Source organism: Coptis chinensis, unplaced genomic scaffold (genome assembly GCF_015680905.1).
Source record: "Coptis chinensis isolate HL-2020 unplaced genomic scaffold, ASM1568090v1 utg2340_pilon_pilon, whole genome shotgun sequence".
Taxonomy (NCBI): Eukaryota; Viridiplantae; Streptophyta; class Magnoliopsida; order Ranunculales; family Ranunculaceae; genus Coptis; species Coptis chinensis.
Window position 1 is genome coordinate 231,365 of NW_028238126.1, and position 13,217 is coordinate 244,581.

The 13,217-nt window shown below is 35.7% G+C and overlaps 2 protein-coding genes across 2 annotated transcripts; both read right to left on the reverse strand.

Annotated features, from left to right (window-relative positions):
• Positions 1 to 960: 960 nt before the first annotated feature.
• LOC147473553 (histone deacetylase 5-like) lies at positions 961 to 3,619 on the reverse strand. The gene is made up of 8 exons (XM_086587304.1): positions 3,492 to 3,619; positions 3,211 to 3,403; positions 2,983 to 3,126; positions 2,755 to 2,861; positions 2,277 to 2,515; positions 2,127 to 2,191; positions 1,705 to 1,872; positions 961 to 1,623 (listed from the first exon to the last, which is right to left on the reverse strand). Exons 1-8 carry the CDS (start codon positions 3,617 to 3,619, stop codon positions 1,204 to 1,206), a joined length of 1,464 nt encoding a protein of 487 aa, XP_086443430.1. The 3' UTR covers positions 961 to 1,203.
• Positions 3,620 to 10,502: 6,883 nt separating this feature from the next.
• LOC147473554 (uncharacterized) lies at positions 10,503 to 12,992 on the reverse strand. The gene is made up of 4 exons (XM_086587305.1): positions 12,748 to 12,992; positions 12,459 to 12,567; positions 11,021 to 11,216; positions 10,503 to 10,879 (listed from the first exon to the last, which is right to left on the reverse strand). The coding sequence occupies exons 1-4, from the start codon at positions 12,990 to 12,992 to the stop codon at positions 10,503 to 10,505; spliced, it is 927 nt and encodes a 308-aa protein (XP_086443431.1).
• Between the last annotated feature and the right edge of the window lie 225 nt (positions 12,993 to 13,217).

Genomic DNA, 13,217 nt, shown 5'->3' on the forward strand with positions numbered 1-13,217 from the left:
CTAGTGCAAAGTCAGGCTGCTGTTAACCATTGAATCCTGTGAGGAAGACGCCCCGTTGCCTTTCTGCACCATTGGAAGGGGCTTAAATCTTTCCTTAAGGACAGCCTAATCCGCGCCTTGGTTATTACCTGTTATTCTGTCCTTGTCTTCTATTGTTTTCTTTTATCTACATACAACAGGTTTTGGTGTAGTACTTGAAATAGAAGGAAATACAGGAAGGTCGTCTGAGTACTGTAAGTGAGATACAAATCAGATGTTATTCAAAAACGAGGATTACATTAATAAGCATGGATACTGCATTTCACCAGTTTCAGATGAAAATAAAAATAAAAAAGGCCTGCAAACGCAGTATATATGGAACCATTAGGCTACAATGAGATTATATAAAAGTGAAGGCCTGCAACATAGTTGAGTATGTGTACATAGGTTGTCCATATGAATGCGGCCTGCAACATAGTTGAGTATGTGTACATAGGTTGTCCATATGAATGCAGTACAATAGATTTCTAAAAGCACACACATTGGTAGAATATAAATATCTAACTAAGTTTTCGCTCTAGCAGACTACCATTACAATTTTATTTCGTGTTTTATTCTAGACAATACGGATCTCTTGGAACACTATTTAGTTTCTAAGTAAATCACTTCCGGATCCAGATAAGTGGACTGTGTGTTTGAGTAAATTTTTTCACCAATTTTTTATGGTTAGGCTCGCCAATTCTTTCCTTCACCTGCTCTGGACTACGTCCAGATCGATGTGTTGTGTGTGGATTAGCCGATTGTTGTACTCCTATTGTTTCCAAATACTCTAGTTCTCCATACTTTTAGGAAAACTGACATTTTTTAACGAGATAGCTAAGTACTTTATTCTTGAGCTACAAGAAGAAAATCTGGGGAAAAACAAATTACCTGTGAAAAATGACTCATGCGCACTTATTTTTTCTGTATTAACTGAGCAAGGACAATAATCTGGGGCAATTTTATAAATGTAAAGGATCATGAGCACATTCTTGTAAATAAAGAACTGTCAGCCTTTGGAGTAAAGTTTAGTAACAACAGTGCTAGCATTATGAACAAAACTTTATTATGGACAAATTTGAATGCAGAGATACAGAGAGAATTACAGAGGAGATGTGAGCATGAGAATCAATCATGGTAACTTCAGTAGTATAAGATCAGGAGACCCAGATTGGGCTTGTGCTCTTAAGAACTGGTAAACTTTGTCGTGGCTTTAATTCCTTCATTGATGGCATACTTCGCTAATTCACCCGGAAGAACGAGACGAACAGCAGTTTGAATTTCCCTTTGTGTGATGGTAAGCTTCCGGTTGTAGCGAGCAAGTCTCCTTGCTTCTTCTACCAGTCTCTCAAGCATATCCGTCACGAAGCTGTTCATAATACTCATTGCTTTGCTAGAGATCCCAATATCAACATTATTTTGTTTTAATACCTTGTAGATGTAGATATTGTATGAGTCAAATGTTTTCTTATTTGTAAGCTTCTTCTTCTTCTTCTTGACACCTGAAGTAATGTTTGCTCCTCTTTTAGATCTTTTCTTGACACTTGCATCTCTTGGATCTTGTACTTTTAGAATGGGCCATTTAGGAGTTAAGTGTTTACATACCTGACATAACAAAGGTTTTATACTCATTCATAAACATTAAGACACGCATTACTCTAATGACAAAGCAACTAACAAAATTACCTCATCGATCACATCAGTTGCCGATTTACATGGTAGACCTCTTACAACTTCTGTAATATCATCTCCAAGAAGAGCCTTCACGCAGGCGCACATAGATTCTGCTAGGGGCTCTAGTTCATATCCCCCCTCCAATGCCATCACAATTTTACCTTGTGCAAACTCCATCAGCTGAAAGACCGAAAACTCTCATAACCAAAATTGGAAACAAAAGCTCCTAATAGAAAATAATGAATTAAAATAAAACCATAAAAATAGGTGCTAAGTGAATTAAATGATATACTGGAAAGGGGGGGCAGAATAAATATTTGAGTTTACTTCATATCAATAATAAAAAAGATAGACAGAGAGAGAGAGCACCCTAGACTTTTTGCAACTTCCGTGTCTATAAGGGTTTTAGGGGAAAAAAATAGTTTAGTCCAAACCTTTTTAGTCATGAGATAATATCCAGAGGGTGTGATGTAACAATTTCCTACTTTGTCGCCAGAAGCTGTCAATTAACAGAAATTGTGAGTAGCAAAAAACAATATCTATATATATAAGGCTAATTCTCTTTTAACAATTATTTAACTTACCCGAATCGAATCCAGCAGAAATAAGTATGATGTCAGGTTTATAAATCCTTGCTATAGGGATCAAAATACGATCCCACACGGCAAGGTACTCCGCATCCCCATACTGCTCCCCAGGCTCCTCAGCTTTCCATGGGATATTTATTGTGAAACCTTCACCACGACCTTCTCCCGTCTTTGTATAATCACCATCCTTATAAATGAAATCCCTCCCTCCTGGGTAAAATCTTCCATCTTCTGACCTGCAATATGGTAGAGACAATTTAAAGCATACATTTAATAGTAGATTGTCTCAAGCAATCTCCTAACCATATCTAAAACACCCAATTTCACATACCCACCAATCAAACTATTCCAAGAAACAATATCCAAATTCCCACTCATCAAACACCTTTTGAGCTAACCCCATTTCCTTAAAACCACAATACATACTAATAAAAGTGTTAACAAAAAACACATTATCTCTAGAATACATGTTTACCTATGGACAGATAGAAATAGAACTCTGTCGTCCTTCCAGAATACATCCTGAGTCCCATTCCCGTGGTGGACGTCCCAGTCCACCAGGCATATTCTCTTGACATCCTCCTGAATTGAGTAATACTATAGGTTAGTTCATGTTTACTGCAAACATAAGAGTCTGACTATTGTTATCTAAATATTAAACCAAAAAATTTAACAGTTATTAATTCTTAGTGGAAATTTATACCCTCTCCAAAAGACAAGTAGCGGCTATAGCAACATTGCTAAACAAACAAAACCCCATGGCCTTCTTTGGCATCGCGTGATGCCCAGGAGGTCTCACTATTGCCACACCAGACATCCAAGCTCCCTCAGCAACATTGATACATGCCTAAGAGAAAATCTCTTCTCAGATAACACGCAAACGATATAGAACACTTGAAAGGAAATTATTAAAACTTGACAAAAGAATTACCCGAAGGACTGAACCCGCAGCATGAATGGCAGATGATGTAGACCCTTTTCGGAAATAAACCGAATCATACTTGTTACCTAGACTGATTCTGTTAGGGTTGGAGTGAAGTCCTTCTATTTCTTTGACATAGTCCCTGGAGTGAACTTTAATCAAGTCTTTGTGGTCTGCTGCTACACCCTTATCGAACTTGCATCTGCTCATTAACAATATATAAATAAGTAAAACTATATAATACGGCGAGGTACTATTACAAAATTTGTACATAAAATAGGGATGCGAACCTAGATTGGAGTCCATCTGCACCAAGCTTATCCCAAATCACCTTTAATCTTTCTGGACTTTCAATATGACTCTTCATCATGTGCTCGCACATGATGGCATTGTAGACTAGGCCAACTACATTAGTCATCCCTATAAAAATATATATATAGAAGTTGTTTAGAACCCCAATTTTTGTATAAGGGTGTAGTTACAACTTACAAGTCATTCTGTCTACAAAGGAGTATAAATAACCTATAAAGCCATTTATCATTCTAACACAGGAACAAACACCATGATATAACAGTGAATGTCATAAATGTCACTAAACAAACTATCATGTCAATTCATAACAACTATTTAAACCATGATCAGGCTCGAATCTCTTATAACAACCCTCTTCAGACACAGAAACATTATAACACCGTACCCTATTGGCCCATTCTATCTTATTTTCATTACCAAGACATTGAAAATGCCTTCTTTAGCACCAGGTGCTTGATTCTCATTTCGCCAAACTTTCAATTATAACTTTCTACAACAATTTCCTAAAATATTTAATGAGAAAATTGAGATACACACCAAATTTTCATTATAATGTCCATGGTTCTTCATCTTCCTCATAATTGGAAAATTCCCTAAGCCTACAACCAAGAATGTCTAAAGTGAATGCAGTCACAATTAGGATCTACAAATACGTTCATAACCCTTAACTAAAGCGTATAACAATAAAAATCCTAAACCTAACAACCAACACACCTCAATTTTCTTTCAATTCGATCAACACCCAATCAAGAAAGGAAAAAACAAGTACCTAAAAGCTTCAGAGAAACTTATTAAAAGCTACAGAGATGGAAGATGAGTGTTCTTTGTGAAGTGATGATGTTCTTCTAGTTCTTGGTTTTGTTGAAATGGTTTCTTGCACAAGCTGAGCTGAAACGTGAAGAAAACTTGAAAAAATAGACTCGCGCGTTTTGTTGTGTATTGTTTTTGATTGGTTGGTCCCTGACTTATTGTGTTTATTAGAATTGGTCCAATATTATTTGACCGCTAACCGCTTGACTTTTTGTTGACCGTGGGTGGGCAATTAAATTGGCTAAATCCTGTTTTTTAACTCAAACTGAAGTGAAGATGTTTAGCTCCAACAAATTAAGTGGCAGTGTCGAACACACTTATTAAACAACCAAGTTGAGTAGTTTCTCCATTGCAAATTAGCAAGTTCTCCTTCCAAGTGTAACGGACTAGTTTAGATTAGGTGTGGCATCAGAAGCGTTCAAATTCAGGTTACAAATACGAGCACAGCCATTTGGATAAAAAAAAAACTGAAATTAACAATTATGGCTAGTCAAGAAAAATGTCCTCCTCTCTAGCTAGCTAGAACAAATTTCATGAAACTGAAAGAGCCGTGACTCCCTGAGCCTATGATCACCATTCACCACCACCAAGCCACCAACAAATCTGAAGTTGATCAAAACTCAGTCACCACACTAAAAGACGCAATCAAAACTCAGCTCAGTCACCTCTACGACTAACAATGAAAGGATCATGATTTGAAAGTTTTGGTGGTCAATTATCTGCATGTCAGAAAAACAGCATTTGTCAAAAGTTAATAACGCTGATTTGTAACTGTTAGAAGCATGGGTCACTGAAATAAACAGATTCATCCAAGAATTAGAGCTGACATTTTGCAGGGTTTGTTATTGTACCTGAAGATTTCTCAACACTTGAAACAAGGAAAGCTCCAAAAAGCCTTGGACGTTCATTGTGAGGGCAACTGAGATGGCATCCTTGTAGAACATATTGTAATAAAGAGCAGGTAAAATTGCTCCTAAATTTTTTCCAATGCAACGAATGAGAATAACCAATTCAACAAGGAGAGCCGTACATAAATTAAGACGAAATAGATTCACCATCATCCCATTCTGGGCATAGAAAATTTGCATGATCATCCATGTATTGTAAACTCAATCCTGTCAACCAGGGTTAGTAATCACCCCCAGCAGTCCAGCACCAAAGGCCCAAATAGAAAGTCATTACTTATTTATTATATCAAATATATACCATACGCTTACATTATTACTGCTATAAACATACAGCACGTAGGTATCCGGTATCCCTCCTTCATTAATTGTTTTTCATTTTCGTATCTGTTTAATCGTCTACTTCATAATTACCATCACTACTATCCAAAAAAATGGTATCATGCCGTGACCAAACAAAATCTATAAAACTGCACGATTTAGCTGGTTGTGCATGACATCTATTGAGTTGGTTTTTGTCACAGGACACAATATTGAAATTTGTAAAAAGATGGCAAGATATAGATTCTTTGATATAAACAAACTGTAGAACACTATCAAGTGCAGTGTAATTATTCAAAACCTTTCTAAAACAAAGACTTTCTATTGGTCACAAAATTACTCATCATTTGCCCTGTACCAGGCAGAGAACAATACAGTCAGTGTCATGGCCATACCCATACCCAAGCAAAGCCTATAAAAGTAATAAAACTGCACAGTTTAGCTCGTTGTATCATTCATTAAGTTGGTTTCTGTCCTTGGACGACACAATTTAAAATTCTAAAAATACATGGCAGGGTATAGACATACTCATGTTACGCCAAACATTCAAGGAATATATAGGAGCTTACGATGATTTGAGAAACCGTTGTAGGTATATTCCAAGAGGCTTAAGAAGAACCAAGGTGTTAACAAAACGGACATAAATGAAGCTATAAAGAGTTATAATTCCAGTAGAGGGGAGGAGTATTTGAAAGGATTATGCAAATCAAATATTCCAAGAAACATACTCGAATAGATGATCATCTATAGTCCTGGGTTTCTAGTTACTGTCTGTGAGAAAAAATAGCCTAGCACATAGGGTACTTGTATTATCTTTTTCTGTTACACCTATTCAAATCGCTCTCTAGGTGGTAATCTATATCTTTGATAGGTAAGTTTTATAATTATTTGGAAATTAATCTTCCATATTTAATTGATCATAAGATGAATACTTCGAAACTTATGCTTCAGATTTAATTCTGTTTTGTACAATTTGAATCAGATTAATATGTTATGCTATGTTTTTTTTTATTGGCAAACCTATTTTAAATGAGATCAGTAACTCTTTGATGCTGTCAAAACCTGGTATCATCACCCAAAGATTTTACCGACTTTGCTAGTCGACACCAGCATGTTATGCTATGTTGATTCTACAAATAGTTAAATGATATAAATCAAGTCCCACTACTGACAGTGAAATTCCTTCCAACCTTTCAATGTAATTCGCTTAATATCTATATACTCTTTATCGGTAGAAGTTTTATTTCTTAAACAGCTTGCCGGTAAATCCATTATATTGAATTTTCCTCATCTAGAGTTAGGCTTCATGCAAATAGTGTGACAACTCATAACTGCGCTGCTGTGATCTTGTCATGCTTTGTTACATTCCTCTTGTTTCACTTGTACAAGTGAGTTTCCTCATTTCAGCTCTTGTAAGTGGCTACAGAGCAAGCATTATCTTAAGGGAGAATTATACCACAAAGAAATAATCCATGTTTTTCTTAAGTGCTTATGTAAAAAAGTGTTACAGAAGTTCAAAAGGTTCGCAAGCTCTCCATATGCTTCCTATATTTGCTTTGAAAAGTGTTCCCCTGTAGAAATTCTCTAATGGCAGTTGAACACAAAATATAATCAAGGGGCAATACAATTATTCAAGATTCGATGAATACCGTTTCAGCAATATATTGTTTCCAATTTTTCCAACGTAATATTTCTAAGCAGTAAACAAAAGAAGTTTTGCAGTATACTACTATACGTACTCCCATTATCACGCTTCAAGAATGACTGGATGTCTGGATCAGTCAATTTCTTGCCCTGTCCTTAGTTTTTCCTTCATCTTGTTACGTTGAACTTCTTATTTTTCCTCGAGAAAATCAAGGTATTCTTGGATCACAATATCATGTTTTTCGTTCTTCAGTAGTTTCTCCATGCATGACATAAGTATGTGATATGGTATGGTACCACAGTGCATCTTCACAAAAGTCTTGTATATAAGAGGAATAGCTCCTGCATTTCTGAATCGAATTATTATGTGAATTTATGTTTGAAACCAAAAGTACCAACTTGAAAGACATATAATCTATTTTCAATGTCTAAATCAAGACTCTTTTGTGTCCAAAACAAAAATCAATTTGTTGATATATTAGTATCCATCAAAATTCTCCTGCCTTAGCGGCATCTTGATTGAAAAGGTATGTGCATTTAGTACAGTGACTGAAAATACGAAGTATAAAATCTATATACAAAGACCACGAATAATTCTCTAGAGATGATGTTATTAGCGTATGTAGCATGTTTGGCTAATACCAGCTAAGGGTAGTCTAGGTATTTCACCTGTAAGGCTATATAAGCCACATCTAAACTGTTCTATGTTACTTTCTGGATTCATCGTAGGCTCACCTTGGTTCATATTGTAAGTTATCATGGTATCGGAGCATACAGATTGATGTGAGAGTTTCTTCTTTCTCATTCATTGATAGTGAAACCCGTCGAATATCTCGTAATTGGTTGAGTTTGGTATCAAAGTTTGTCTCTTTGAGTTTGCTTTGGGCAATATCTTCTGGTCAGTAAAGCTTATACCTTTGTAGTCTGTTGGGTTAGTTTGTTCTTCATTTTTTTTTTCTTTGGAAGCATACGTACAATAGCTTTGCATCCTTGGTTCCATATTGCAATATTGGCATTTCAATTGTTGATTGTTGATTGTTGAGTTCGGCATAATAGTACGTACAGTTCTTTGATTACATTTGGTATATGTTAAGAATGGCAAGAGAAGATTCACTCCAATCTATTAGTGTGAAGTTGGATGGCAAAAACTACTCATATTGGAGCTATGTTATGAGAAACTTTTTGAAGGGCAAAAGGATGTGGAGCTACATTAGTGGCAATTCTGTTAAGCCCTCCGACCTGACCGATGCAAAGTATATAGAAAACTTGGAGACTTGGGAAGTTGATAATTCTAAAATTATAACTTGGATCAACAATTCTGTTGAGCACTCTATTGATATTCAATTGGCTAAGTATGAAAACGCCAAAGAGGTTTGGGACCACTTAGCAAAATTATTCACACAAGCTAATTTTGCTATGGAATATCAATTGGAATCACAAGTCCGAGAGGTTGTGCAGGGTACTATGAGTATTCAGGAGTTTTACTCCGTTATGAGTGGCATTTGGGACCAGCTAGCTCTCACAGAGTCAGCTGAGCTTCAGGCATTTCCCCCATACATTGCTCGTTGAGAGTCGCAGCGCCTAGTTCAGTTCTTGCTGGCACTTCGTCATGACTTTGAGGGGATTCGTGGATCCATACTTTATCGTAACCCGCGCCCTAGTGTTGATTGTATAGTTAGTGAACTTTTGGCCGAGGAGGTGCGTCTTAAGTCACAAGCTGGAAAGAATAGTCTACCAGTGCTTACACCATCAGTTATGGCAGAACCCTTTCGGCCACCTCGTTCACAAAATAGGCAAAATTGGAGGGTTGGTAGTGATGAGTGCAATTTTTGCAAACAGCCAGGCCATTGGAAGGTTGACTGTCCCATACTATTGAATAGAGTAAAGCAACAATCATCTGTGCCTTCCCATCCTGTTGTGACACAACAGTCATTTGTGCCGCAACACGCATTTTTTGCTATGCAATTCACATTTTTTGCTGCACATTTTAAAATGCATTCACATTTTCTTGTTGTGCATATAAAAACACTAAACCACATTTTAAAATGTGATTCCCAAATTTTGCAAATTTTTTAAAACAATGACTTCATAGTTTAACCCTAAAGCCCTAAAAACTTAACCTTAAACTACCTAATCAATAAACCAAAAATCATTAACTTTGAACCCTACACCCTAAATACCTAAACCATATACTTCAATTCACAAATTTTGCTATGCATTTTAAGAAGCAAATTGCAATATTTGCACTGCATTTTAAAATGCACTGTGCAGGTCTTGGTGCAAATAATTCGTAATTCAAAATTAACATCGTCAAGAGTAACCAAAATTTGACAACTCTCACAATTTTCTTAAAGTATATGAACATAAACAAGAAACAAACTTCAATACAAAAATAATATAACACCAATCAATTGATATAACAAATCTCATATATATAGAAAGAAATAAAACAAATAATACATAAATGTTAATAAATTGACTAAGATATTTCTACAGGACAAGTAGCACGATTATGATAAACCTTTTGATTGCACCTACTTGACTTCGAAGCTTCCTAATTTTCACACCTTTACTCTCTATTCTTTTGTTCCTTCTAACGACTGGAGTTCTCCTAGTTCGAGGGGCAAAATATGAGCATCTTTATTCACCTTTAGCGGCTTCTCGAATCGGGGAATCGCTCAATGGCATGTGAGTAACGACTCACTAAATGCATTCACTAAAAAATATGAATCACGTAACTTATAAACATCTTCACCAATCCATAAAATGCATTGTAAAGCATGTGACAAAGGAAACCCTTGAATAAGCCAACGTCCACAACTGCACCTAAAACAACTCAAATCAACACAGTGAGACCGCTCAGAGTGAACTTCAAACACAAAATCAGATGATTTTAATTTGTCACTTTCCATGTCCGACCTACAGTAATGTTCTGAGCCAACACCTTCCCCATTTTAGGACACAACTTATAACTCCATCCCCTATATTTTTCCCGACGCTTAGACATCATATCCATAATCTTAATACGAATTTTATCAACCATTGATGTAACCGGCATGTATCGTTCAGCAGCTATCTAAGAATTGAAACATTCGGCAATATTCGAACACATCTCTCCGTACCTTATTCAAAAAGAAAATTTTACCAATAAATAATTAAATTAGATAATTAAAAAAAATAAAAATAAAAATCAAATAGTAGAATATTAAAATGTATCCAAATAGCAATACTTAACATGATTAAGTAGTATGAAAAATAGAATTACAATAATAGAAATAAGTACCTATTTCCCAGAAAATATGCATTAGCCTAATTCTCAAAAGGCACATCCTCATTCAAATAATTATAAACTCCACTGCTAACAAGTCTTAAAACCTCCATGGTTTTCAAGAATTCATCATGAGTTGCAGCATAAGCACAATCTGTAAACAACTTCTCAATGTAGGAACGCCTTGTATCCATGCTTGAGACTTTTGATACTACATTCTTCTTTAGATGCCAAAGGCAGAAACTATGGTATGAGTCAGGAAAAACCTTTGGGACATATGTAACCAACCCATGATGCCTATCAGAAAAAAATGTAATTCTCCTTTGCGGCGAAACAACCTTCTTCAAATTCTCTAAAAACCACTCCCAATTTGCGTCATCCTCTAAAACTACTATTGCAAAGGCCAATGGAAATATCCCTAAGTTCATAATTGAAATACTTAGTAGCAATCATTTAAGTAACAACATAAAAAAAAAAAGTAAATAATTTGATGCTCAATATTAAAGCAAAATTACATACTATTTAACTAAAACATCTATAAAATGAATTTTGAACATACCTTGATCAGCATTTTTCGATGTTGCCGATAACAAACAACCCTTGTATTTCGCCTTCAAAAAAGTGCCATCCAAGCAGACCATAGGACGGCAATAATTAAACCCATGAATACATGCCTCAAATGATATAAAAAGTCTCACAAACTGGCGTGTATTCTTGTCCAACTCCAACTGAATATGACTACCATGGTTGGTTCTCTGTAAAGCATCAGTATACCATTCCAACTAGGGGTGGGCAATGGGCCGGGTCGGGCTAGCCCGGCCCTAAACATTTAAAGCCCTTAAGATATTAGGGCCGGGTCGGGCCGGGTCACAAGTCGAAACCTCAAGTTACGACCGAATTCTAGCCCTCTTTAAAGGCTTTAGGGTCGGGCTTTAGGGCCGGGCCTATATATATATATTTTTTTTTACTACATCAGTTTTAAAACTCATTTATATTACAAAAATATACAATAATCTACAAACTCAAAGTCCAACCAATCTAGTAATAATCTCAGTATAAGTCCAAAAATTTAAAATGCACATCCACAATCTAATGAATCAAGTACATCGAGAGTTCGAATTTGTTCTTCCTTATACTCAAACCTCACTAAAATTACATTTAACATTGAAATACATAGACAAATAATTATATTATCATTTTAAAGGAAGAAGTAATATATATAAAGAAGAAACATAATAGTTTTGGTTAAGGGTCATGGAAGTTGTTAAACTATTTGTAATATCATAAATTATTTCTATAATAGATTCAAACAAATATAATATTACCTTTCTTCTAATTTAAAAGTGATTCAAGCTTTGTATATGGAAATGAAAATATTGGCTTTTGAACAAGTGATGGAGAAAGGTTTGAGATTACAAATGTCATTTTTCCCGACAAAGGTTGTTTTTGGTTTCTATGTTACAAATGTCCGCTTCAGATTTTGCTTTAATGGTGTGGAAGGAAATCTTTAGTTTTAGACTTGGCTTGGATGTGAATAAAAATATAATTTATAAGAAATAAGTGAGAAAAGAAATTGAGAATAATAAGTTATGGACTTTGACTTGATGATCAAAGGAATAAAGTCTTATTTTTATTAGGCTAGTGCTCATTGTTCTTCATGGCTCGCTAAGTTGACAAGTTTTTGTTATATAAAACAAGTTATTGGAAGTACCCTTGGGTGTAAGTGATAAATTACAAAGGACAATGTTATTTTAATTGAAAATATTTAACAAAGAGTTGGACAATTATGGTATGTGTATTTATAGTGAAAGTATAAAACGGGGCGGTTAGGGCTTGGTTAGGGGGTCGGCCTATGTTTTAGAATCTTAGCCCTAGCCCCGCCCTAGAAGGCATTAGGGGCGGCCCGGCCCGCCCGCCCTAAACTCTGTGAGGGCTTTATAGGGCTTAGGGTCGGGTCGGTCAGGGCCGGGTTAGGGTCGTTAGGGCCAAATTCCCACCCCTAATTCCAACAGTGTATAAGAAAAAGCATCATCCCCATATACCTCCTTCATAGCCAATTCTTTACCTGTGTACGCATAATAATAATTTAAATCCAATCCATAATCTCTTTTGAATTATTTTATTATGTCTTTGGGTTTCAACAACGGGTTGTCCTTCACTTGATCAATAACAACACTTTTCACAAGTTGACTCGTCATCCTAGGATTCAATGAATCCTTAAAACCAACACCACATGTATGATTTGGTTCCATTTTAGTAATTTCAAATAATTGGGTAATCTTAAACCTCGCAGTTGCACGAATTCTCCAAGGACACCCCATCTTCATATAGTTACCACAAACCGCAGTCACTAAATAGGGGTTATTCTTTTTCAGCTTGTAAACAAATCCATTTTCATTGCAATATTTGAATAAAATATTCCTAAATTCAACCGCACCACCAGAAAACCTTTGTCCAACCCCAGTAATCAATGTTGCCCCCAAACTAGATTTCAAAGGCTTGCATACTTCCGGAGTTGGTGCAAACAACATGGTACAATTCTCAACCTCATCACAAATCAAAGTTTGAATTGAGTCATCCAAACCAACAAAAATCTTAAAGGAGGAAATTCCTTTTGCACAAAGAAATAAAGCTAATAATTGTAACTCTGAATGAGTATCAATTGAATACTTTTTCTCATCACGAATAAAATAAAGCTTACAAGCCAATGGGGTAACATCTCTCCATTTATCATATATGTTTGCTTTTAGTGCTTA

Excerpts from the sequence above, each read along its gene's own strand:
- LOC147473554 (XM_086587305.1), bottom strand. The coding sequence starts at position 12,992 with ATGTTGTTTGCACCAACTCCGGAAGTATGCAAGCCTTTGAAATCTAGT. Across the intron at positions 12,568-12,747 it reads AGAATTCGTGCAACTGCGAG|AGATTATGGATTGGATTTAA; the intron begins GTTTAAGATTAC and ends ATAATTCAAAAG. Across the intron at positions 11,217-12,458 it reads ATACACTGTTGGAATTAGGG|AGAACCAACCATGGTAGTCA; the intron begins GTGGGAATTTGG and ends GATGCTTTACAG.
- LOC147473553 (XM_086587304.1), bottom strand. The coding sequence starts at position 3,619 with ATGACTAATGTAGTTGGCCTAGTCTACAATGCCATCATGTGCGAGCAC. Across the intron at positions 2,192-2,276 it reads TTCTGCTGGATTCGATTCGG|CTTCTGGCGACAAAGTAGGA; the intron begins GTAAGTTAAATA and ends GTTAATTGACAG. Across the intron at positions 1,624-1,704 it reads CAACTGATGTGATCGATGAG|GTATGTAAACACTTAACTCC; the intron begins GTAATTTTGTTA and ends TTGTTATGTCAG.